Here is a 26442-nt window from a genome sequence, read left to right as displayed (position 1 = left end):
CAATAAAACGCGTTTCTTTTTTTAAATCCTTTAAAAAAAGTTTATTTTTATAAACTTTGATCTTTAATCTAACAAACGTGTTACAAAAAAACGAAAAATAAGATAAAAAACTAGTGAAATAAATCAATTCAAAACAGTCGTAATTATCCCGTCTTGCCCCACTGGTGGGGAAAGATGGGGTACCGCCTACTGCGGTTCGCAACTAGGACAGACAAGGATGGTGTCTTGGTTTTTTTCGTCTACTCCAGCGCATGAACAGTGTGCCTAGCTCTGGCACATTTGACACGCTATCCAGCCTTTATTTGACTCAACGTATGACCCTCTACAAAACAGGCACTGTGTATCATCTTCATCATTTATAAAAGAGGAGTTACGTCTTGATCGTTTCGATGGCTACTTCATTTTCATTAAAAACTGTATGTTTAGGACCCAAAAGAACCTTCACTTTATCTATCCTGTTATTATTTTGCCCGGCCAACATATCTTTTCGCTCCAAAGTAGTTTGAGGAATTGAATAAAATCTTGCAGCTAGTTTATATCCTTTTCTCCCTTCTAAAATGTCTTCTTTATCTCGATTTATGCGTTCCTTTGACCGACTCCCCCTCTTGATCTTTCAAACGTAGTTTCAGACCATATTCTGCTCACACAAAGAAAATAAAAACTGTTACTACATTGTGTTTAAGCAATGAGGTAAGATGGGGTACCGATACCCTGTCTTGCCCCTTTTACTATGCTTGTTAACAACGCTTATGGTTCACGAAATACAATTTCTCTGGAAATAATTGATGAACTTACTGTAAATTACAATACTTTGAGCTTGTAAAGCGATCATCAGCCAGTTAAAATCACGATGTGCTTCATTTAATGTCACAAGCAGCAAAACTCGATAAAATAACATAAAATTTGCGAAAAACACGTTTAGTATCGCTGCGTATCGGAGCGTGCACACATGTCCGCTGCAATTGCATCATTGGTGTGAGGTCTAAGAAGAACATCAAATGGCGTAATGTGCTTGGAGCTACTCGGCAGATTTCGGTTTTTACCGCAGGGCTCCATCTTGCCCCACTACCCCATCATGCCCCACCTTCCTCTACTTATCGTTCATTCGATATTCAATTCTTATTTTAATTAGGCGTTGAATTCAATACAATGCGCCTACTTACCAGATTATATAATTCTTATGTTCATTTATTTTCCTCACCATTTAGCAGCGTCCTTTACATTATACTTACAAATTTCATTATACTTCCCTCGTCATCTCATGTTTTTGTTTAAACTTATATTTAATACAATTTGTGGTATCTTACTGTTGAAGAAGCTTTATTTTATATTTTATTGTATGTAGATTGCTTTACTAGTTTTAATATAAACATGTGTAGTATATTATTACTATCTTTTAGTACAAATTAAGACCATTTTTATGTCTTACTTTTGGTTAGCTGGAATAAATTGCTTTTATAAATCAGCCCGCTAAAGTACTTGTATTATTTTTGTTCTTGAAGTTTTGATCAATAAATAAAGGAGTTAAAAAAAAGACAAGGGAATTTTATACAGTGTAATTAATTGAAACCAATGACTGGTTATAATCCTTAATTTCTGGGACTATTATCCCTTCCACAAACCCCTGTCCCTCTTCTACCCAGCCGCTTCCTTGTTAGCGTCCGGTGCGTATCGCTTCGTTGGTCAAGCGCGTTTTTTATATATTTTTTGTAGGAAAGGGGTAGAAGTTAATGGCAGAGATGCTAGTCCAAGGAATTTAAGATTTACTTATTTTTAAAATTATTTTAAAAAATAACGTTTTTGGGAATCATTTAATAGGATTTTTTTAATGTACATGAATAATGTTCTTCTGCAGTTTTGCAGTCTGGCCCTGAAACACCGTGTATATATATATATTTACAGTGTATATATTTGTATTAGGGTACTATTTGCAAACCCGGCAAAATCCGTAATTTCCGTTCAGCAAATAAAAATAAACTGATACAATAATAGCTTTAACTTTTTATTTGTAATTCAATTTTTTATTATAACCAGTTGATAATTTATATGTAACTAGAAATGAAATTATCGTAATTATATCAAGAAACAATAGTGATAATTTTGGAGATTGCCAACTTTAAAATACTCAAGTAGAGGTTTCCAGGTTTGCAACAACCCCGATAATTTGAAAGTCAGATTCTTGCAAACATAGACGTATTTTGAACTGCAAGTGTTATTGCAAATAATTGTATTATATTTAAGTTTCAATTCATATCTCACTATTTTAAGATTTTGGAATTTGCCGGATTTGCAAGGTAATATTATTACCGATAATTTATGTAGGGCCATTTTGTGATAGTCACCTTAAAGACACTGCATAATCAGTATCCCAACACGTCTTGCAACTACATAGCGCATGGATGGTTGGAATTCTACGATAGTTCCTAGTTTCTGACTGTTGACACAAATACATTATAGCTCCATAAGAAAGGTAATATTCAAAATACCCACATACTTTTTACTGGATAGAGCGTGATAAAATAGGTAGATTGTGACTGCTAGCTCAGTTTTGACAGTGTCCGTTGAACTATCTATGATAAATATTAAAAATAATATCGAACGTTAAAAATGAATCTATCAAAAAAAAACATTTCAAACAAGAATACAATGAAAGCACCACCCCTTTCCCGAAACTGTTCATAAAGACTTGAGTCTTTCTTCAGTTTCGCATATCAATATCAATTTTTTTTAAACTAACTAAGCGAAAATTTAATATTTCTTTACAGTCAAACCGCGGAAATAACAAAACAAAGAAGCTTTAAAAACTTTTATTGTACCCTTCACTGCAGTATTATCAATTTGTGATCAATCAAATTTACGTGGTCAGCACAATCACCTATTTATAATTTCCCAGTATGACAGTGAAGGAATACAGTGTTAGTTCCTAATTGAGACAGCGGCCGCACGCTCCAGATCCCGCCTCGGAAAGGAAGAAGAACGTAGTAATGCAAACAAATCAATCGACGACACAAAAGCCAAATACATATAGGAAACATTAGAATAATTTGCCCTATACAACATGCACTCTAGCAACAGCTAGACTGACAGCTAGCTGGCGGCCTCCGTGGCGTAGTGTTTAAGACGCTTGACCCACGCACGGAAGGTTCCGGGTTCGATTCCCGGTGAGAACACAAAAAAAAAAAAAAAAGTGATTTTTCTCAAGCCTGGGTGCTCTGTGATGTAATTCACCACTGTAATTAGGCCTCCTGGCCTGTTGTGGTGCAAAAAAAAAATGTAAAAAAAAAATGTAAAAACAGAAGAAAAACAATACGTATCCGTACCAAATCACAGAGGAACATCAAATTATCAAGACACTACCGGCAAAATCCTAACATGATCCCTATCGAACTCAGGCGAAATTATCAGAATAATATGTGTTGGCCATTTTTTTACTACCATCAACCTCTCAGACTGTCCGCGATGAATTTTACTAAGAAAAGTAGTCAGTATCTTCTGCAGCTTGCAGTATTTTAATAATTCTGGTATTATATTATTTATTTTTGTCCCGTGTTACAAGTACTGCCTTTGTGCTAAATGAGTTCCAACCATTTTCATGAAAAAGGATTTCCATTGGAACTCCGAGTATTATAATAATGATAAACTGATGGGTGTTACACCCTCAAGCAAGACTACAGCTATTGCGAAAGTCATATTTTGAGATATGACAAATTTAAGTATTTATCAACTTTATGCAAATTATTATAAACTGTAAATAATCATAAGTATGCCAATTGTTTCTAAGCATAAAACCAGTTTGTGTCATATCTTCATTAAGTTTTTGCGTATAAATCTCTAGTTACTGTAGTAATGCTATAAACTTGAATTTTCTCAATGAAATATTTTTTAATGCTTTTTTTTATATCAAAGGTTCGTTTTTTCTTGTAGAACATTACCTCATATTTAACTCATTTTGTGATTTTTGTCGAAAAGCTGCCTTTTTGCTTATGAGGGCATTGTACGTATACTTTATAATTTACATCAACCTTACCGGAAATCGAATCCGTAACCTCATGCATAGAAGGCAAACGCAGTAACCACTACCCGGTGGAATGGTGAAGCAGCGAATGTGATCCAACAATAAATCAAATTCGTTTTAAAATATAATATAGGGATAGCAAAAGATAGCAATGATTATGTTATATAGACATATTTTATAAAACTTTATTTATATGTTTATGTACAAACGATAAATACTCAACAGCAAATAAAAACGAATATCAAAATAAAAAACATCAAATATAAATATTTATCACAATTTTTAATATTGTGACATCATATGAACACACAATTTTACATTAGATTAAATAAAAACAAAGGTAATCTATTTTAACAAAGGCGAAAATATTTTCCTTGTCTACAAACATTTAGACAAACTCAAAAGATCATAGACAAAAACAAAATAATTAACAGATTCCAAGTGATTAAAGCAATAATAATTTTTCAAGCCTTTCGGTAAAATACTAAAAATAATACATACATTAAGTTATTATCAAATTATTAATGGTAACTATAATATTATATATGTAGTTAGGTTAATGGTATAAACTTACTTTAAATGTCAAATGTAAAATTTCACAATTGTTTCACAAAACATCTTGTAAAAAATAAAAACAGAACATAATTAATCCAAAATAATTTAATGTTTTTTGACTGGCACGCAGAACTTAATATTAAAAAAATAAACATAATTTCGCTTCTAAATACCAAAATGTTCGTTATAAAGCACGTGGGCCCTGATTACAATAGGAATTTAACAAATTTCTGTATATTTGTACGAAATTTTAAAGCATCTTTGTCAGTTACCTATTATTGAACATGTTTTTAAAAAATGTGTGCATATTCTATTTTCCATGCAGAAAACTTAATTCTACTTTATATTAACATACTACAACAGAGATGAAGAACATTTAAGCGAAGGTAATATAGAAGTCTAAGCATCTACAGGGCTTATGATCTGTCAATGGCTGGTTTAAGTGGCCACTTTACACACTGTGTAACATTCACCTTATAGATAAAATTGAATATAACTGTTAACATCCCATTGTAATGTGGCCCTGATCGTGAGTTTGTTGCGAGCGACAGTCTGTCACGTTCTGTTATTTATAGAAAAACTAATCAGAAAGGTAGTAGATGGTTGAATAAATTGATTAAGTTCTTATTTAATAAAATTGATGGCAACAATTTATGATTTTAGAGCATCTCTCGCGTGTCTTCTGAAATTTTTGTATATTATTCCACCGTCTGGTGTTGCGTACATTTGATTAGGAGTAAACCCGTTTTCGTATTTATATCCTTGAGAAGCTATCAGATCATAAGTGGCGAGAGGTTCCTTGCTTAATCCTCTTTTCAGGTATTCGATTTGAAGAGACGAAGGGATATACGAATCTAGTAAAGACGTCGGTTTTCTTCCGTACGAGTAACTGTACATAGGTTTAAAGTCGTGCTCGATACCATTGCCGTGAGGAACATAATGCGCATCGTCGTACGTTACGCTGTACGGGGATTTGTAATGATCTTTTCCTAAATTCCCAGAAATATGGGAGTATATTGGGTTGGAGACGCTGTGGGCATATTGAGGAAGAACTTTCGGAGTTTCGTCTGGCTTGCTGTGCGATCTTAAAGATGATGGCTTTCTGTAAAAGCCTGGCTGGGGACTTATTTTGTAGTCAACTTGAGTGTACAGGTGTTGCCGTGGAGCTTCATAAAATGGCGTGTACTTCTGTGACAGAGCTGAATACTTTTGAAACTCAAGTGGTGTTTCAGAATATTGCGACTGTTCTTGATATTGTGGTGCTGTGCTCACGTATTCCTGGTGATCGTGAGAGACTTCTTCTTCTGGAGATGAGCTGTATTCTGGATGTACTATCTTCACAGATGTGGAATGCGTTTGCACGTCTTCGTGTTGGTTGGCGTACGAATTAACCGGTTGATAAACTTGGCGATACTGATAGTTCACGCCCGGTTGATTTTCATGATACTGTCCAGAGTATAACGCGATATTATTGGAAGCAGATGAAATCTGAGGAACAAGGATATAAGCCATGGGTATCCTATCCAAACCTGATATATCAGGTTGTTGGTAGTAATGTTCGGAATTAGATATTTGATTGCCGCTATATTCAGAAACACTTTGTTGTTGGCTCCTTACCGCATCACCATACTTAGAAACTGTTGGATGATAGACCACGCTTTTAGAAGAATAAATTTCTTGACTCGTTTCCGTCGGATTTGGTTCTTCAACGGCATATTGATTCTTATCAGATTCAGTTGTGCCGTATTGTGTCGATTGCTCAACATTCAAATATTCACTTCTACTCTTTTCTTCTTCGGTTGTTTTCTCACTTTTTAAATTGTCCCGTTCAATATCTTCTAAGTCGATTTTTTTGTCATTCGCTAAGACCAAACAACACAACGCCAGTAACATCGCTCCTCGAACTGCCATCTGTAAAAAAAGTACACGAATATTAGACATTTTAAAATGAGTAAATTAATAACGAAAATATGTTTTGTAGAATCACGATGATTGTAAAATTAATTTTGCATTCAATCTGTTATTCAGCATCAGCAATTTGACGAACAAAAGTGACTGAACACCCATTCTGAAAATTACCAAGAGCCCACGCTTCTGGGAAAGTAATGTCAATTAATTTTTATGATAACATCGAGTTTTATAACAGCAAAGTGCTCTGCCTTTTGTTTGCCATCGTTTATATGCGAGTACTTCAGTTGTTACGACATGTTGATCGGATGTCATTAATTTTATTTAAGGAAAATCTTGTGAAAGAAGTATAAAATCATCGTAGCCGATTCATATAAGAACATTATATTTAAATGTACAATAACTCGTATTTCATAGACGGCTATAAAACCAATTTCTAATTGATTATTCTAAGAGTGTTTCCTTTATTTTACAAGCCAGTTTTTGTAATACTTCATAAAACTGGTTTGATTTAATCCTTCGGATAACTTTTTGCACTACTTTTTGGTATCAATGCCCTTGCAAGATTAAGTTGTTTAGTAAAAGTTCACTAAGAAGAAAGCGGTTCTGAGTCACGTCGATCAAGTTTACGCGTAAACAATCGAGTTGTAGATAGATCTAGATTCTAGAATGTACAAAAACGCCTCGGATTAATACTTTGCGAACGCAGAACATATAGCTTTAAAATTACTCCATAAATTGTAGAAAAGAAAGTGTTTTAAAATTAATTAGATGTTCATTCGCATTACGAAATCACTGAATTATTATACATTCATCTTTGCAGTACCTAATACTAGTTTGATAAACCGGCTGTCGACTAACTGGAATAACTCTCATGCATTATTTGCACCTGGGTGTAGGAAATGCTCACTATACAATTTATCACTATAAAAAGATATGCCATTATTGATAGTGATCAAGATCTGGTTCTCGATCTAACCATTTTTTAGCAATGTCATTGACTGCACTTATAATTTAGTCAAGAATAGATTCTAGATCAATGACTTTTTTGTTGTATTTCTGCATTACAAATATCTGTGTGCATTTTGTATTATTTTAGACTTAAGCCATAGTTTCCTAAGAGAGTGATGTCTTTACAAATCAATGGCACTGGTCTCCGAGAGAGCGTTGATTGTGAGCTGAACGTCAAACATCGGTGCCGCCATTTGCAGGATGGCCGTCATAACGGTGCGAACCGTTTTCGAAAAGTTTTTATCGGTGAACATTTTTGCCTGTCAAAATGAATGCAAATGTGATGTGAACTATATAAATTGACAAAATATTGATTGATTTGGTTGAAAATCATGAAGTTTTATATGATGCAAAGGAAAAAACTGAAAAAGAGCACAGTTGAAACAACAATTGAGGACCGTTTTCACAAAGTGAAATTTCTACAAAAAAACCAAATGCGTTTTTTATTGAAATAGGTTCTTTCATGTGAGCTTTATCGATTGGTGAAATAAAAATTTTACAAAACGATATATATGCGAAGTTGCAGCGGTTTAAATTTCGTGATTTTTTACAAAGCGAAATATCCACATATTTTTTTAGGTTTTAAGTTTTTCAAAATCGAAAAAAAATTTCAAACAAAATATGATTTCGGCCAAGAAAAAAGAACTATAATAATAATAACAATAAAATAATATTATTTGGAAAATACTTTAATATCACTTTATTTGTGCTAATATGTATGTAAAAAATACATAGGAGGTAAATATCTAAATGTGTATATTTACATAGGTACTTAGATAAGTCATTAGACATATAATTTTACAAAAAATCAGTTTAAAATGATTTCATGCAAAAGTAAAATTATTTAATTCCAAACATAAATCAATTTTCCATACATTCCTATCACAAAAATATGTAAATATTTCTTTTATGTGAAAATTCGTGAATTTAGAACATTTTTATAAATAATCTTAATTATTCTACATTATTGATTTTTAATACATGTGTAAGGATTTTATATATCTATAAAACTTTTTTTCTTTTATTAAAAATCGTATTAGTTTTATTTTTAACATGAAAAAACCTTATCCTGAAAAATGTACATTTTGCAGATATTTCGCTTTGTTAAAACGGTCCCCAATTATGTAGAAATATTAAGCAGCACTTAAAATATCAGATACGTTTTAGTATATTTTATTATATATACTCGGTTATAAGCTTAGACTATACCCTGTCTGCATAATCTATAATTGCGAAAGCACTACAATTAATGATATGAATCATAACACGTATTATGTTAAAATTACAGACAAATTAATTTAATGTTTCATTTTTTTATTTGTTACAAGAAAAAAAATTATTAACTTCTATAAATAAAAATTATAAGCTTTTCTATTGAAAAATATTTTTTATAATTATGTTATTTCTACGTAATTGATTCTTCATTATGACAACTGGAAAAGATGACAGATCACGGGCGCAATTTTTTGACAGATAAGCTGTAACGGCCGCCAGATAACGACACCGTTTTCTCTTAGTTTATATCTCTGAACACCGTTAAGACAGCCGTTTATTTCCCCCCCCCCCTCCCCTCATCAGAGTACGGCCGCTAGATAATGGCACCGCTTTCCTGGGAAACCATAGCTTTATCAATTTATTTAATACTTCAAGTACTTAGAAAAAGTACTTTAGCGAACTTATTGCTTAAAAAAATATCATCCAGCCAACCAAAAAACGACCGGTCAATAGAAGGGTTGGTCAAAAATGTGTACAAAAAAACGAAAATATAAATGAAAAACTTTACGGAATCGTTACTCCTTTATCATAGCATAACTAGTACACACTAATACACATAAACACACATCTACACTTACTCTCATACAAATACACATAAACACAATTTAGTAACATGTATGATTTTTATTTAGAAACTTTGCTGGTCTGACTTTAAACTGTATTTTTTAAAAAATGTTATTAAATCATTTTCGACTGTTTGTTTCTTTAAAATAAATAAGGCTCGGCATTGGTGCACCAATTGATTATTAATGTACATTCTTATGAGAGGATATGCGGCGAAGGAGCAGTTTCATGATAAAGTATTTTATTATAGTTTTACTCTCAATCTCTCGCAGATTACTGTGTAAAAAAGACAACTGCACGTCAGACTGATAATGTCTAACTAAAATCTCGCTCTCCGTACCCCAAAACTGAGCAGATTATTTTATATTTTTTTTGGAAAAAAAAAAAGAAAAAAAAAATTGTGTCAGCTTAGAAATTTGAATTTTTTTTTTTAGAAAAAAATAATTTGTGTCGGCCTATTTTGCTTTTATAATAATAGTTATCATATTTGCATACCGTACGTTTGTCTGAAGACGACAGATAAAATCAGGTGCTTTTAAGGATTTTTAAATGCTCATTACTCCTGCGAAAGACAATTGAATCATGCCCACGTAGAGGGATATACGTGATTTTTTTTTTGAGTTATTAATAATAAAATAAAAACTCTTTGGAAAACTTTTATTGAGTCAATTTTTATTATTTTTTTCAAACAAAAAATGCTTATTTCCCGAAATTCAATGAACGGCAATGATCGGCAATGGTCGGAACTTCGTTACTATACTTTTTAGTTACATATACTTTGACAGTTTTGTTTTTTATGGTTCCATAATTTTTTGTAAGATTTTTTTTATTTTTATATATTTTTCAAGTTTGTAATGATTATCTTTAGACATTGTTAAAAAAAAATTTTTTTTTTTTTTAATATTTTTAATGCTGTCTACCTTTGAACAGGTATTTACTATACCTAGTTAGAATATACAATGCCCAATATGTTTGCTTATACTATAATTTTAATTTAATTCTACTTATTTGTATATTTTTAAACATTAAATATTTTTGATAGGTGCACAAATGTCGAGATCCGTGAACTGTGTAAGGCTGAGATATGCATTATCGACAGAATCAAGAAAGGGGTGCTGCGTTGGTTTGGACATGTAGAGCGAATGGACAACGAAAGAACGGCAAAAAGGATCTACGATGCGAATGTTGATGGATGCAGAAAACGAGGAAGGCCGAGAAAGACATCACACGATCAAGTCCATCAAATACTCGAAGATGGACATGTCAAAAGTAGGAATAATCGGCGTGCGTGCATGAGAAGATGTATGAATGTAGAGGAAGCGAGGTGTGTATGCAAATATAGAGTGATATGGCGTTTTATCCTTTCTGCCTACTCCTACGAAAAAACGGCGAGATGGTTTTGTTTGTTCTTTTTAATACTATGCTTTACAATAAACGACGATTTATTCGGCACTTAACTGAAATATAAATAGGTACCATTTTACATTTAAATTTTACATGTTGTTCTCAATATGTGTTATTTTCAAAATGTTAATATTATTTATGTCCAGAATTGAGTTATTGTAACTCCTGGGAATTAATTCAATGTATTATACTTTGTGTTATATGATTGAAAAATAAAAAATAAAATAAAAAAACAATTTTTTTTTTCGTCAAATCTTACATGCCGTTCTAAGTGGACACAACTTTATTTATCAATAAAATAAACAAAAGGATACGCCATTGGTGGATAAATTATCTCTTAAAATCTATTCTAGATACATTTTACATATTATTTTGTGCGTTTTGTATTTTACAAGAAAATAATAGTTAAAAACAAAATTTTGAAATACAAACTTACACGTATATTAAAAATTAAATTAAAAACAAACTACAGGTGAAATAATATTCATTATAAATGGTACTAAAGACGATCTTATTTATAACGGGCGAAAATCGCATTTGAAATAAGCTTCCGCCATTAGTGAAATTGTTAATAACACACAAGAAATTAACCCGAGGTTATACAAGATAATCAACTATTTGTCTACATTTAATATACTCACCTCACGTAAGAAATACATGAGTAGTCAAAAGTAAATATAAATTATATAAAAAGTCTATATGCTGAAATTAAAATGGTGCAAAAATAATGTGACTACAACTGTCAAAATGATGATCTCGGCATTTTTATTTTATATCATCAAAAAAGTTTAATAAAATTGTTGTACATAAACAAACATATTATGTAACGTTTTAATTTAACATATTACAACAGAGATGGATAACATTTTACGGAAGGTAACATGGATGTCAAGGCATTTGTGTGATTATTTTAACACATTATTACATTTACTATTCTGCCTATTTTGGAAAAGACATATTTTCTTATTACTTCCGTCTGTTGATTTTTGTAAAGCAAAAGTATTGCAGACTGTGGGCCTGTACTGGTATTGCCGACTCCGAATCACAAATTCTCAGTATTCATTATTTAATCGGGTTGTGGTCCCGTGGCTAGTGTTGCGGACTCACGGATCAGAGGTCCGAGGTTCGAACCCCACTCTACCCCAACTTGCTTTCCATTTTCTAATAGTGAGTTATTTACAACTCGTTGAAAATGGTCACCAAAATTGAAATATTTGGGTAAATTATAAGAACGCTAATATTTCTTTTTCTTTTAAAAAATTAAAATATATTTTTTTTTCCTTAGACGGCCATTTGAGGGTACTACTTGCAAACCCGGCAAAATCCAAAATTAAAAAAAAAAAAAGATATTAATTGAAACTTATTCAGAATACATTTTTTTACAATAATTTTAACATTGTCAGTTAAAAATACTTATTAATTCTAATGTAAGACTTGGCTTTTAAATTATCGGCTTTGGTGCAAACATGGCAACCTCTACTTGAGTATTGCAAAGTTGGTAATGTATAAAATTAAATTTATTATTTCACTTCTATTTCTTGACATAATCATGCTTATGTCATCACTGCTTACGTATAAAATATTTTCTGATTATAATTTTAAAAATCAATTTTAAAAAAAGGTTGAAATTAAATATTGTATCAGGTTTTTGTGATTTGCTCAAAATAAAGAAAGATGGATTTTGCCGGGTTTGCAATTAGTACCGTCATTTATGATTGACAACAATGTGTAATTCATAATAAGGCAAACGTTTATTTTTCAAATTAAAAAACTTTAATTCCTTTATGGTCCCGTGACTAGAAACCTGTACTCATCGATCAGAGGTATGTAATTCCAAACCCTCTACCCACTGACCATTTTCGTAGTTAATAGTAAGTAATATACAACTCGTTAAAAATGGTCTCCAAAATATAAAAAATATTTATTTTTACAAAAAAAGTAAAAATATAGTCTGAATCTGAATATGACCCCCGTTTATCCCATTACCCACAGTTTTCGATGGAACCCATCTCACCTGTTTTGACCCCCCCATCACCGACATTAAGCCACGGCCTGCAGCTCAATCACAAAAAACTATCAACGTGCTAATAAGCAACGTGATAACAATTTCTCACCATGGTTGTTTATCGTATTCGCGATCACAATGGAACATCTGTGAACACCTAATATTAAATGTCAAAATATTTACAATTTGCGACAAATAATCCTGCTACACAAATCACATATTTGAATTTCACCAGTGTAAATATGGAAAATATTCCAAAAATGCTTTTTTTGTTTGTTTATTTATTACTTATCATGCTATTTATTGCAATTAGCCGGTAGTTGGCAAGCCAAATGTCAAGAAAAGCAGTAACCATAGCAATTGTATTTTAATTTTCACTTTTTTGTATTAGATACACCTTACTATTTTGCAAGTGCAATATATTGTATTATTTTTTATAGTAAATGCCGAATTTTCGCCAATGAACTGCATTTATTTACGAAGAAAACAAAAAACAAACCAACATGAGCGTTGACTGAGAGATTACACACGCGTGTTGACTTGCAACTGCGATAACTTAACCATGTTCATTGTGATCGCTCAACTGCTTAGCATGTTTTAAGCGCGTCGATAGTTATTTGTGATTGAGCTACTAGACCATCAAATGATACATCCACCGAAGATGAAGAGTGTTCAGCTGATTTAATTAATCGAGACCCACCGGTCTATGGGGGTCACTATGGGGGTAAACGGGGGTTATATTCGGATCCAGGAAATCACTTTACATAAAAATTACCAGAAATAGTGTCAGGGCTCAAAAAATTTTTTTTGCAAACCAGTGAATTAAATCTGTATATTAAATACACTAGTAAGTAGTCATATTTTACGCTGCATATAAAATGTCTGCCTTAAAATAGGTTGTATCTAGTTAGGCAGATTACTCACAATCCAGAGAAGTCTATAACCAGAAAGACGTAGTAGATTAAAGGAATTATTATATTTTTAACCAACACTATTTTTATTATTTGCTTATTGATTTTTCCATATTGGTAATTATACAAAAAAAATATTTTTTTAATTGGTTTATTGATGGTTTTGGACGTTGAACGACGCCGACGCGACGACGCGACGCTAACAACGCTTAAACCGCTTAGAATTCTTTGGCTTTTTCGTCTAATTTTATTCTAGGACTTAGGGCAATTTGGCTTCCCACTGACGTAATGCAATATGGACTACATAACATTGCCAAGGCATTATACTAGGTATTTTATCATCATTATTTACTTCAGCGAAAGTGGTGTGAGTCTTAAATTACAGGTAGTTCTGCTCACCTTATGACACGAGAGGAACAAGTGGATGAAATTACTTTGGCCACTAGCTACAGGCTATATGAAAAATATACTTACTATCACTTTTAAACTGTAATGGGATAATAATCATGAATGATTTATCATGCCAAATTTTTGTAAAAATCACATCAAAGACGCTGTACATCAGAAGTAGAGATTACAATATGTCTTGCAGTTACAAAGCGCATTCCTACTATAAAAAGAAAAATAACGTTTTTTATTGTCTTTTTTGTGGTTTCCGTGGTGTAATGGCTAATAAGATTGATTTACGCACTAAAGGCTCCGGGTTCGATACTCAGTGAAAACACGAAAAATAAATGTGATTTTTCTCAAGCTTGGGTGCTCTTTGCAGTAATTCACAACTGTAATTGAGTCTGTTGTGGTGTATTTTTAATGGTGCGTTGAGCACTGCATTTTCTATCATTTTTATCATATGCTGATAAGATTAATAGTCTTACGCTTCAGGTTTTAGTGCTGGGACTATGAAATATTCTAGAATTAAAGCATAATTCAATCATTATAAAAAAAAATCATGCCAACCATGTCGGAAATTGCACTCGAGAACTATTGCTTAGTAGGCAAACACGCTGAGACCATTTGACCACGATACGGATCACATTTTTAAATTTATACCAAAGCATTATTTTACTAAACAAAAAAAAACACAAGAAAAAACAACGAAATAACAAAATATCACGCTATTTTCCCGCAAAGGTCAGTAGAGAGGATAGAACGCTATATCAATCTTTTTTTTCAAACAGATTTCGCTGTCGAAAATTGAAATAATCGGCGTGCGCACATGAGAAAATGTATGTTTGTAGAGGAAGTGAGGTCGGCATTCAGATTTTCATATTATTACTATTATGGATAACTTATTTAGCGCCGCTTTTTGTAATATAATACCTCAAGACCCTCTAGGGCGCTTTACAAAAGTAATTATGTGCAATATTGTATTTTATTAAACTTAAAATTTATGTAAATCTTTACAGAAAAAATAACATGTTTTTATCATATGCTTCTTATTTATTTAAATGGTTTAAAGAAGATATTTTAAGTATTTTTTTTTTAAACCACTCTCGCAGTTTCTTATCTATGCTGGGAAAGCATTCCATGCTAAGGGACCTGGGACGACAAATGCGCGTTCAACGAATTCAGTGCGCTGCTTGCATACAGGTATAATGACCTTTCATATCGGTGTAGATGTAGCTGACCTAGTCGCAAGAAGTCTGTCGACTAGTCTGCTATGCAGAATGTATATTTTTTCATTTTTTCTCTGCATTATCGAGAAAACTGGCATCCAGCCCACGAGTTCCCAGTACAGAAGACGCAAAATATTTAGGAATAGATTTAGCTACAAACACAATTGGGAAAAATCACTTATATATTTTTTTAAATTTAATATTAATAAAAGGGTCTATAAAATACTGTTTAGTAAAAAAATAATGTTTTTTACTGCTTATTAGAAGCATATAAACTTACTTACTTTCATACAAATACACATAAATTTTGTTGTAACACATTTTAATAATACTCTTATGTATGATTCTTATTTAGAAACTTTGCTCGTCTGTCTTTAAACTGTATTTTTTTTTATGTTACTATATCATTGTTGACTGTTTGTTTCTTTAAAATAAATAAATAAATGTTTTTTATTTTTATTTGAAATTCCCGCGAAAACGGTCCATTGCATTAGCCACGCCCCTTATTCATCCTGATTCAGTTAAATTTTACAATTTGTTTGTGACCGTTTAAATTTAAATAAAACATATTTACAACTGTAAAGGTGAAATATGTCGCGTTTTGGTAAAGACATGTGTATTAACAATTAGATTTGTTAAATAATGTATGAAAACACTTTTTCCAAAATATCCATATTGATTTAGAAAATACAACTAATTATTTTTATTGGTGTTCGTAGAATGTGATATATCCCTGTTTAACCTATAATGGCCTTCGACAATTTATTTTTTAAATAAATGTCTTAACTCCTCAAAGACATCCAACCCCTTATGAATTTTATAAAAACGATTTAATTCTTGGTAAGGGTGAGTGGAAACTGATATTTGATTTGAAGATTGGTAAAAAAAGGTAGGTGGTGTGTTGCTCTACTTGGTGTTAAAAAAATATTTTTTAAAGTAGGGTTAGTACGTCTATGGGTAAATGTATAACTTTATGGAGGCACATAATATCTGAAAATTTCTGCAGGTTTGGCAAAGTAATTAAATTATAACGTTTTAACCTATCATTAAATGCGTATAAGAAGTAAAACTCAATCTGCCTTGAAATGCAAAAGTTTAAAGCAAAATTTATTTTTTTATTGCTCTAATTTATTTTTTTCATTTGGAGATTAAATAATAGAGAAAAGCTCTTAAAGTATAAAAAAGAGTGATGGGAAGCTTATTATTTTTTCTACTGTTTAGATTAATAAATATGTTTTTATATATGTTTAAGTACATGCTAAATATTTAATTTACTAACTATTTAAACATACTGTAGAACAACCATTGAAACTCATCAACCACGCAAATAAATTCTAGCGAAATCGTTTACCATCTGTCAAATTACCCGATTTGAATAAGATTAATTGAAATCAATTGAATGATTTGCGATATTCAAATATACATCCAACAGCATCTTATCTTTAGTTTGTAGTAGTTCATTAAACCCTTTTTTTTAAAAATAACTCGCTAAGCCTCTATTTTAGAACCTTGTCAGGCGGGAAAGAGAGAATGTACAAGGAAGTTATAAAAATTTTACTACAACAACCAGACCAATTAACGAAAAAATATCTAACCAACTGCATCACGCGAGGCACCTGTCAATGCAAAAATTTTTAAAGTAGTCGCTTTGGAATTGCCTACAATTAGAGCTATGTCTCATGATATATTGTACTAAACATGGTTTAAATCTTAGAGTAATAACCTTATAGAGTCGTCCATACGGAGAAAAACCATTAAATGATTATTGATCACGAAGTTAGCTACATATTACAGCAATACTACGGGCCGTAGGCACTTGGGTTGAGAATTGCTTGCGCTAACCGAAACCGTCTGTTACACGTTTGTTGGTAAACTAAAAAAAAAAAAAAAATTTAGAGCGCTTGGGAATGATGATGATGTTTTTGTTATATTCTATTAATTTTCATGATTCTATTATTTTTTATGATGGTTTATGTTTGTAACTAAATGTATCTGATTTACGTTTGTATTTTTTTAAGTATTTAGTATAATTTGTATTATTATTTTTAATATTTTATCATGATGTAATAATTATTTAAAGTATTTCATGTTATTTTTTCTATTTGGATTGTTTATTTGAATATTGTATTATGTGTAATTGTTATTTATTTTAAGTTATTTTTCTAAATTTATTGCTACAGAGAGAGATTATCATTGGCTTGTTTAGGTCAACAGCCTTGTAAATGCCTAGACTTCCACATTCTCTTCCCAAAATATTTCCCCCCTCTGTTGCAACAAATTAAGATGTAAATAACTCTTTAGGGAGGAAATCCAGCCTATCTACAAACATTTGGACATACTCAAAGCATTGTTTACTTTATATTTTTTAATTTTTAATTATTAGTATAAAGAGCGTTATGTTACATCACTGGATATGTACGTTAAAACATGTTTTTTGAAATGAGTAATACATTTTTTAAAGATAAATCAACGAAATTTGAATTTTTGTTGAAAATATTATATTTCCTTAACAAAATACACCGTGGTTAAATTTGAGATAACTAAAAATTAAACCGCCAATCATTACCCTACAAGGTGAACTTATCTCTACTTGATTTTTAAAAATCATATTTACCTGAGAGAAGCCATGGAGTCAAAAACACTCCTCCTTGATTCTGATTTTATTTCAAACACTGAGCTTTAATTTTTTCACCCGGACACGGGAACAGAAATCACTTAAACTACACATTTTATTTGGATTCAGTTGATAATCAAAGCCAAAATTTGTTGCATTGTAGGCAAACACGTTAATCACTTCACCACGAGCCAAAACAAATTGATTTATTTAACACTCTATTTACAATATACGTATACAATTTTTATACGTATAAGAGCGGGCATATTGCCTTAAGACAATTTCTCCCTCTCTACCCAAACCCCATTATGTTTGAGAAAATAACAAGTAAATGGACATGTTTTAGGTTACTATGCAGAATCTAATCATGTTGTACAAATACTTAAACCAAAAATTACTAAAAATTTACTTTTTACTATGAAGAGAGGATAAAAAAGGTGAACGGAAGGAACAAAGAACAACTAAAACATTTAATAGTGACGTTTCAATCTTGATTCAAATATAAATAAAAAAGGAGAGTCTCGAACATTCGTGGGCAGATCCACAATTGGGCAGCTACTACTGTGAAAGAGGAGACGAGAAAATTAAAGCGGTGAAGGGGTATTAAAAGGTTTCTCTCGTTACTACAGTGAAGAGAAGAGATAGTCCATGTTGTGATAGAGGTTGGAAGAGCTCTCAGATAAAGGCAAAGTGAGATTACTCAAAATATTATAAAAATTGACAGAATGAAAATGCATTTTTTGTATGCACCTGTTACTTCACATATCATATAAATGAGTCTTATTTGTAATCAACGAAGTTGATATTGCATATTTAGGAAGAAAAAAAAACTTTCTTATAAGATCATTTTAAAACGCTTAGACCAATTTTATTGTAATCGCTTACGCATACAAAATGTTTACTTTCTTTTTTAAATAATAACAAATTGTACAAGTGAAAATAACGTTTACTGGTTTATTTTCTTTGCCTTCTAGATAGCATTTATGTTAAGTTTAATTATATAACTCGTTAAGTGTTCAACATGCATAATGTTATACAAGTGTGTTTTATTGATGGCATAATTTAACTTAGAATTTAATGAAAATACGAAAAATGAGTGTCAATTCTAATTCTTTTATTTCTCTTAATAACTTCTTAGGGAGGAAATTCAGCCTGTCTTCAAACATTTAGACATATCAAAAATATTGTTTTTTCTGTTTAAAAATCAATATGTAAGTTTTTTCTTTAAAAACGTTCCTATTGAATTAATTATCTTCAAACCTTTGAACAATTTTACTTGAATATTTTGTTTTTGTATGAGAACAAATATTCTAGTTTATTCGAAATTTCAAACGGCATAATCTGCAGGTGGTAAATTTATTAGTAATTGTATTCAAGAAATGGTTAAAAAAAAAATTTTGCCATCGAACATTTTTTTTTATTACGCGATTTAAAAACTTTTCTAGCTTTTTAAAATTACACAATCGTATGATTTCCTTACTTTGTATCATACTACCTTTATATAAAGTTTTTTTTTAATATGTAACAACCTGACTCTTTAAACATAGTCGTGTAATATTTCATTCAAACCCTTATTCTAATTTTCAAAGATTATGAATCAATATTTTGAGATGTCCAAATTTTTATAGACAAGGGCTGAATTTAACCCCCTAAATCATAAGTATTAGTATATTAAAACAGAGATGCAGGAGAACACAATTTTAATGTCTAAACATCCATATTCACTTCTTTAAAATGGTCTCAATATTCTGTTGTAATTGGTGTATCCTAATCTTACTTTAATCGTATTCTCAAGTGGTTTAGTTCAATCCTTGTTTACTTGGACAAATTCGAGATATTGTTTATTTGAATTATAAAAAATATTTTCAATTGTTGCCTAATATGTATGCAAAATAATTCAGTCAGATGAACCTAACTTGCACCTTCATTGCTTTCAGCTTCACAAAAATCAATAGTTGAAAGAATTAAAGGAATATGAATGTTTAATATTGACAGAAAAAAAAAACTTTGTTCCAAAAACAGAAAAAATTATTATGAATGAAGCCTATGTAAAAACTTGAATATGTTTTATGCAACAACTATGGGGAGCAGGAAATCAAAATGACATAAATAAACTACAAAAACAGCAAAATAAAAAAATATAGTTAGTAGGTATATGTCCTCCCCTTACTAACAGCAACTAAAGAAGTCTTTAAACAAACTCAGCAATTAAATGTAACTGACCTCTTTAAACTAGAATCCTTAAAATGTATTCATAAAATAACCACCGATGTAATTGTAGACGAAAAACTAAAACTTAAAAAAATGGTAGTTAACATGGACACAATACGAGAATATCAGAAAAATATCATATACAACCTTCTACAACGAGGCAAGGACAGTCGAGACTAATAAACCAGGGACTGAAATTACACAATAAACTACCAGACAAAACTAAACAAAAAACTCAGACAAACTTTTCAAAAGATGTAAAAAATAAAATAAAAATAGAGCCTAAATGTAATAATCCGTAAGGGTTAATAGATTAATTTTCAAATGAATTCAAAAAATAAAAAAATTATTATGAATGTTACATAATGTGTTAAGTGGCCTCTTACCCATTCGATGACAGGTCATAAGCAGTAGATGCCTTAACTTCAATTCACTTCTCAAAAATATTCTTAATTTTGTAGTAATATGTTAATGATTAAATTTCAATAAATTCTCATACTAGTAACACTAAAAAAATGTGTTAAAAACCATTTTTTTATTCCAAGGTGATCTTACACTCGTATATTTTTTACTCCACATTGCATGGATAAATTTACATCACATGCATTATATAAATTATTACATTATGTACATCTTAGTTTCAGACGATATTAAAAAATGTGTGAAACATATTCTTTGTAAAGTTACTAATAATTAAGAGGTATACCGGTGTTGCAAGAACCATTTTTTTTTTACAAATTCATCTTAATTAACACAGCACTTTTTTGTTCTAGAAATATGTATCGTACGTACATTTAAAAACGATTATCTTAGTTTCGACATTTTTGTGTCAAAATTGTTTAACATAAGTGTTTACATATTTTAACCATATTAACAATATGTACGAGAATTGTAAAAATCTGTTTTCAAAATATTGTTTCATTTGTCGTATTTAATTTTGTGTTATATTTGTATTAAAAAAAATATTGCATAAATTAGCGAAAATTGACCAATCTGCCTTACTTCCATACTTTAAAAAAAAATATATATAAAAATATATATTGATATTTTTATATTTTTTCGCTATGTATTTATGTATTATTTAATTTAGTGTTTACTGTTATTTGCCATATTTTTTATTACTCTCATTTCTTACTACAGTAAAGAGTGAGATTCTAGAAACCAAATTTCAATTATCATTTCAATAAGGTTTTTTTTTCTATTGAATTCAATGATACTATTATTTTGTATATTTGATTAGGTGTGAAACTAAACTTGTATAATTAGTATTTTAATATTTATATCTGATATTTTTTTACATTTTCTTCTTTGGAGTTTTATTATTTATTATTCATACTTTGTTATTCTGGATTTTTATTCTATTGCATCATATGTCATTATAATTTTACTTTATTTTATTTTACCATGTATTTTTTATTATTAATTATTATGGCTTGACATAGCAGCCTGAAAAGCCTTATTAAGTAATCAATGAATAAATAGCTAAAAAATATGCATATCTACGCATCAAAAGTGGCAAAAATTTTATTCCACCAAGCAATTTTTCCTTTAATTACGATTCCTTTAAACTTCCATGCGTTCTGAGGTTGGCTTTTTTTTCTTCTTAAAAGCCTATAAAAAACATGAAAACGAAATAGTTCAATTTTGAAGGTGAATTAAATTCCGACATAACTGTCAGTTTTGAAAACGAACGCCTAGATTTAGAAAAAAAAATTAGTTATTATATTTTTTCCAGCTATTTTCCTGTCTTCCATACGTATCGAAACGCTTAAAGAACCAGCTTTGTAATCGTCCTGTAGATAAATATAGATGACCGATAAACATACCGTCTTGGTAATTATCAAAAGTTATACAAAAATCGAGCTTGTCGAGAAAGTTCAAGCGAGCATTTTGTGGTTGAATTGGGGTTTATAATCGCTTTGAAATGGGCGCTTTTTATCACAGAAGCCTAATTAAAATATAAAAGGAAACTATTTTAAATTTTAAGGAAATAAAAAACCCGAACTAAATTTTCGGGGACATTTATTGATTGGATTCGATCATATGACGTCGAGATGAAGTTGGTAGAACATACCGAGGTTAATAAAAATAGAATAGAAGTTAAGTGCGCCGTCTCAATAAGTACAGCTTAAGATAGCATTCATATTTTGGACACAGGTCAGTTTATCTCTACTAGATTTCTTTTTTGAGGGTTTTTACCTGAGAACAGACATTGAGTCGAAAACACTTGTCCAGGGTTCCGACTCCGAAAATAAACGTCATTAAAAAAATTATGCCATTTATCCTATTGTCGACAAAGTAGCACTGCGTGTCCTTTTTCCATTCTCAACTACCTATCTCTGTGAACGTGGTACCAATTTGTTAATGAAGTGCAGCCCCAGAGCACTAATTATTATGTTGTAAATTGATTATTTATCAGATCTGTCATTTGACGAATCGTTTATTCAATTTCCTTCAAATCAATAATGATGACAGGGGGGGCGTAAAAAAATTATAAAAAAGCTGGGTGAGGCGCGCATGGTAAAAGGCTAGGCTCGAACCAACTGGTCCAAGTTCTTATTTTTATTCTCTAAGGAGGGGATCAGTGCTCTCCAAGCTCTAGACGTCACTGCAACCTGTGAAGATCTATTGTGACAAATCCCGTGAATAGTTCTCGCCCTCTAAGCCTAGGTATATAAAGATCCTGGCGACTGCGTAGAAGACGAGAGTTCTTATTTTGTTCAATCTACTGAGGTATTAGGTAAGGGTCAAGCTCTTTAACATCCTCAGGTTTAACCAGTGGTCCCTTGAAGATGAGGCTTCTTTAATGATGTAAACCATCACATTCACATATAATGTGTATAGGAGTTTCCTCATCTGCATTGCAGAACTTACTTCTAGAATATATTGAGTTTTTCTACTGACATTTCTTGGTGGAACTGCATTTTAATTATAATTAAAAAAATACTTTATAGTTTTATTTCACTTTTATTTATATTTGTTTTTTCTTTTTTTTTTACCAGTGACCGGGTTTTGTCGTGACCGACATCGTCAGACTGGGTGTCGGTCACGACGAAACCCGGTCACTGGTAAAAAATTTAAAAAAATAAATTTTTAAATAAAAGTGGAATAAAACTATTAAGTATTTTTATTATTATAATTATAATTACTTTTAGAAGTTTCAGAAGAATTCATTTTAGCAAAGTGTTTGTTCAATCTACGGTGTCCTGAGAAGTTTTAAGTAATAACCCCCACTTGATTTTAGTTGAGCTTTATTAGGTCGAAGGCAAACCTTTGCGAGTACTTTTTGTCAAGTTTTTTCGCACGGTATGGACCAGGTACTTTTTGCAAAAGCATTACGCTCTGCTTCCTGGCACTTGACTTAAATTCGTTAAGAGAAGCACATTTGGGCAACCTTCAGTGGGGGCTTAGAGCCTATTGGGCTGACTCAGCTCCCAGCCTTGCCAATTCATCAGCTGCCTCGTTATCGTCGATGTTTGAGAGTCCAGGTACCCAAATTATTGTCAATCTGTTACTCTCACCGACACAATTAAGCACCCGTAGGCATTCCAAGGTTAATTTAAAATTTATTTTGATAGAACTCAGTGCTTTTAGAGCAGCCCGATTGTCTGGAAGAATAAAAACTCTTCCAAGAAGAGGTTTAAAATTGATAGATATTTTCAGGTGTTTTTATAATTTATGTAAAAACCTAGACGTCCACACTTCCACCTCTAAAACGTTATTTATATATGTAATTCATATAAATTATTCGTTTCTTGCTATTTTTTTACGTATTGAAAGGGATGTTAAAAAAAATTCAAGTCCTCCAAAACACGGCAATGAGGAATTATGCTTGAAAGAAATATAATATTTTTAATATTTAAAGAATTGACTTTGTGGTCAAACATTTTACTAAACGTTATTAAATTATTGTATTTAACCACTAAACCACATGGTACCAGTTAAACTAACATCAAACATTTTCATAAATTATTATCGGTGCATGAAAGCATTATATCTAAGGTGTTGGGGTATAATCTAAAATCGCATAAGAAAACATTTTTTGCATCCAATTTTCGATAGGGCTTAAGTTCCCATTACTAGTTTCACATAGAAACAATAATATAAAAAACGTTCAATTTACCAGAAGTTAAAGGAAATGGGATAGAAAAACGGAGGAGGAAGAGAAAATTGAAAAAACAGGAAGAGGAAATAAATATAAACTAATACAAAATATGGAAATAATTAAAAATAATAAATAAGAAATCTGCGTATCTTGAAAATCCTTGTATACGAAAATTTAAACGAACTCAAAATATTGTTACGATACGAATACTGATATGCTCGTAATTCAATAATATTTTTTAACTTTCTCAGACATTTTACTATGATTGACGCATGTATAAAAAACAATATTACGTAAGCATCAGATTATAATACAGTACTTACCTGCTTAAATCACGAGTTTACGTATCAATACGGTTTAATTTGTCGTAAAAAAATCTAAAGAGTACGGCGTACAACCGGATGTATATATAGCCGGATTTATAGGTACAATTGAAACGCGAATACTTAGTTAGGAGATTTCATGCATAATGATGTTTCTGCACTCTGTACCATTTTTTGCAACGAAAGTGAGAGTTATACTAACTATAAAGCCCACGATTTCAGACAATGTTTGAATTACTTCTAAGTTTCTTTTCTCATTGCAAAAAGATTAAAGGAACATTTCCATTGTAGTCCGATATTACGAAACGTTTTGCGTCGATTATTGTACGTTGTGGATGCATCAATATTCAAATAAACAATGAAGTTTTCGCACACACATTACGCCTTATAATAATAAATCATTACGTTTTTTTACAAATCCCTTGATGTGCCATAAAGTAAATAAAGACATTGCATTGCAATCATGACAAAATATATAATCATTTTTATTGTGTCAATTGTTTGCATTCTTTTAAAAGGATTTCATGTATTAAAACTATGTACTGTTCACTTTTTTTTTCATAATCTTTATTCATTAAAATATACACATTATTACAATATTAATACGTTATAAAGAAAACAAAGTATTAAAATATATTTTTTCCCGATAAACTATTTATTAATAGTTTGTCGTCGGGTGCTCAGACATTGGTTTTAATTAATAATCAAATAAAAAAAGTACAGACATAATACTGTATACGTATAAAATAATTAACAAACATAATTTTGTTTTGATGCTTTGAAACAAAACCAGGTAAAAATAGTTTAAAGAAATATTATTTATTTAAAGTAAGAAAATAGAGTAAAATAATACAATTAAAATTAAAGAATATCAATTTACTTGAATATATTTTAAATAAAGGAAAAAAATAATAGACACATATTTAAATAGTGTGTGCTCATAAATGTAATCAAAACAAGATAAAATATAAAACAAAGTAAATCGAGAATTTCCATTCATATCTACAGAAAAAAAAGACAATTAAAAGCACCTATTAAAATAAAGAACTAAGAAATGTAAGTAAAATAAGAACGAAATAAAAGAAAAGGTTAATCTAAGAAAATATTATAAATGTATTTAATGAGAAATAAAAAAATGTTTTACAAAAATAATAAATCAATTTAGGAACGTTCTGTCTACTAACCACTTACGTAATAAAAACATAATTTTATTTTTACTATGACATGTTTTTATGTCAAGTAATAACATATAAAATATTTTTGGAAAAATATAATCCATTGTACGTTGTACATATTTATTTTTAAAATTTGGTACTACTAGGCCATCAACAGATGTAAATCTTGTTAGATAGATGTGTTCTTGTTTCATTTATTATTAAAGTTATATATTTGCTTAAGTCGTCATAATAATTTTAAAAAATGTAATTTAAACCAAAAGTTAAAAGTAAAAAGTGTCTTAAATAACTAACCATAATTAAAATGCCCGTAGTATAATAATTACCCATCAGAATATATCTACCTTGACCCAGAATGTTCGAATTCAACTAATTCAGTTTTTCTTGACGTTTTTTTGTTTAATTCTCACGGTAAAATGGCCAAAGTAAATAAGTTCTCAGTTCAGCGCACATTACGTAATATAGAAAATATTTTTTACCAGATTTTTATGTATGGTATTAAATTAATTCTCCGGTGTTAAAACGTGTTAGGGCTTTCTCTATGTGAACAGATATGTAATTATTGTAGAAAATGCGTATGTTATGCTTCATGTCTTCAAAAGTATTATTTATGTTTTCGTAACAAGGCCGCATTTTCTTAAACGTAAGAGAATACATGAGACCTTTTTTCTAAAAGTATTAGTCACTTTAAACTTTTATGTAGTTAAAAAAATAATTAAATTAACATTATATTCAAACAATATTTTTAAA

At 30.6% G+C, this 26442-nt stretch overlaps 1 protein-coding gene across 2 annotated transcripts in view; it reads right to left on the bottom strand.

Annotated features, from left to right (window-relative positions):
* Window positions 1-4188: 4188 nt before the first annotated feature.
* LOC148282450 (uncharacterized) overlaps window positions 4189-26442 on the bottom strand; it is a 65865-nt gene continuing 43611 nt past the window's right edge. For both annotated transcript variants that reach the window (XM_088225082.1, XM_088225081.1), the window contains exon 2: window positions 4189-6481. In XM_088225082.1, coding sequence (XP_088081208.1) covers window positions 5222-6481 — 1260 coding nt within the window. In that variant the 3' untranslated portion in view covers window positions 4189-5221. The remainder of the gene's footprint in view (window positions 6482-26442) is intronic.

Source organism: Micrasema longulum, unplaced genomic scaffold, assembly GCF_059751315.1.
Source record: "Micrasema longulum isolate JH-2025_06_02 unplaced genomic scaffold, ASM5975131v1 h1tg000328l, whole genome shotgun sequence".
Taxonomy (NCBI): domain Eukaryota; kingdom Metazoa; phylum Arthropoda; class Insecta; order Trichoptera; family Brachycentridae; genus Micrasema; species Micrasema longulum.
Note: the sequence above shows the minus strand (reverse complement) of the source record. Positions and strands in the feature narration are given on the sequence as shown.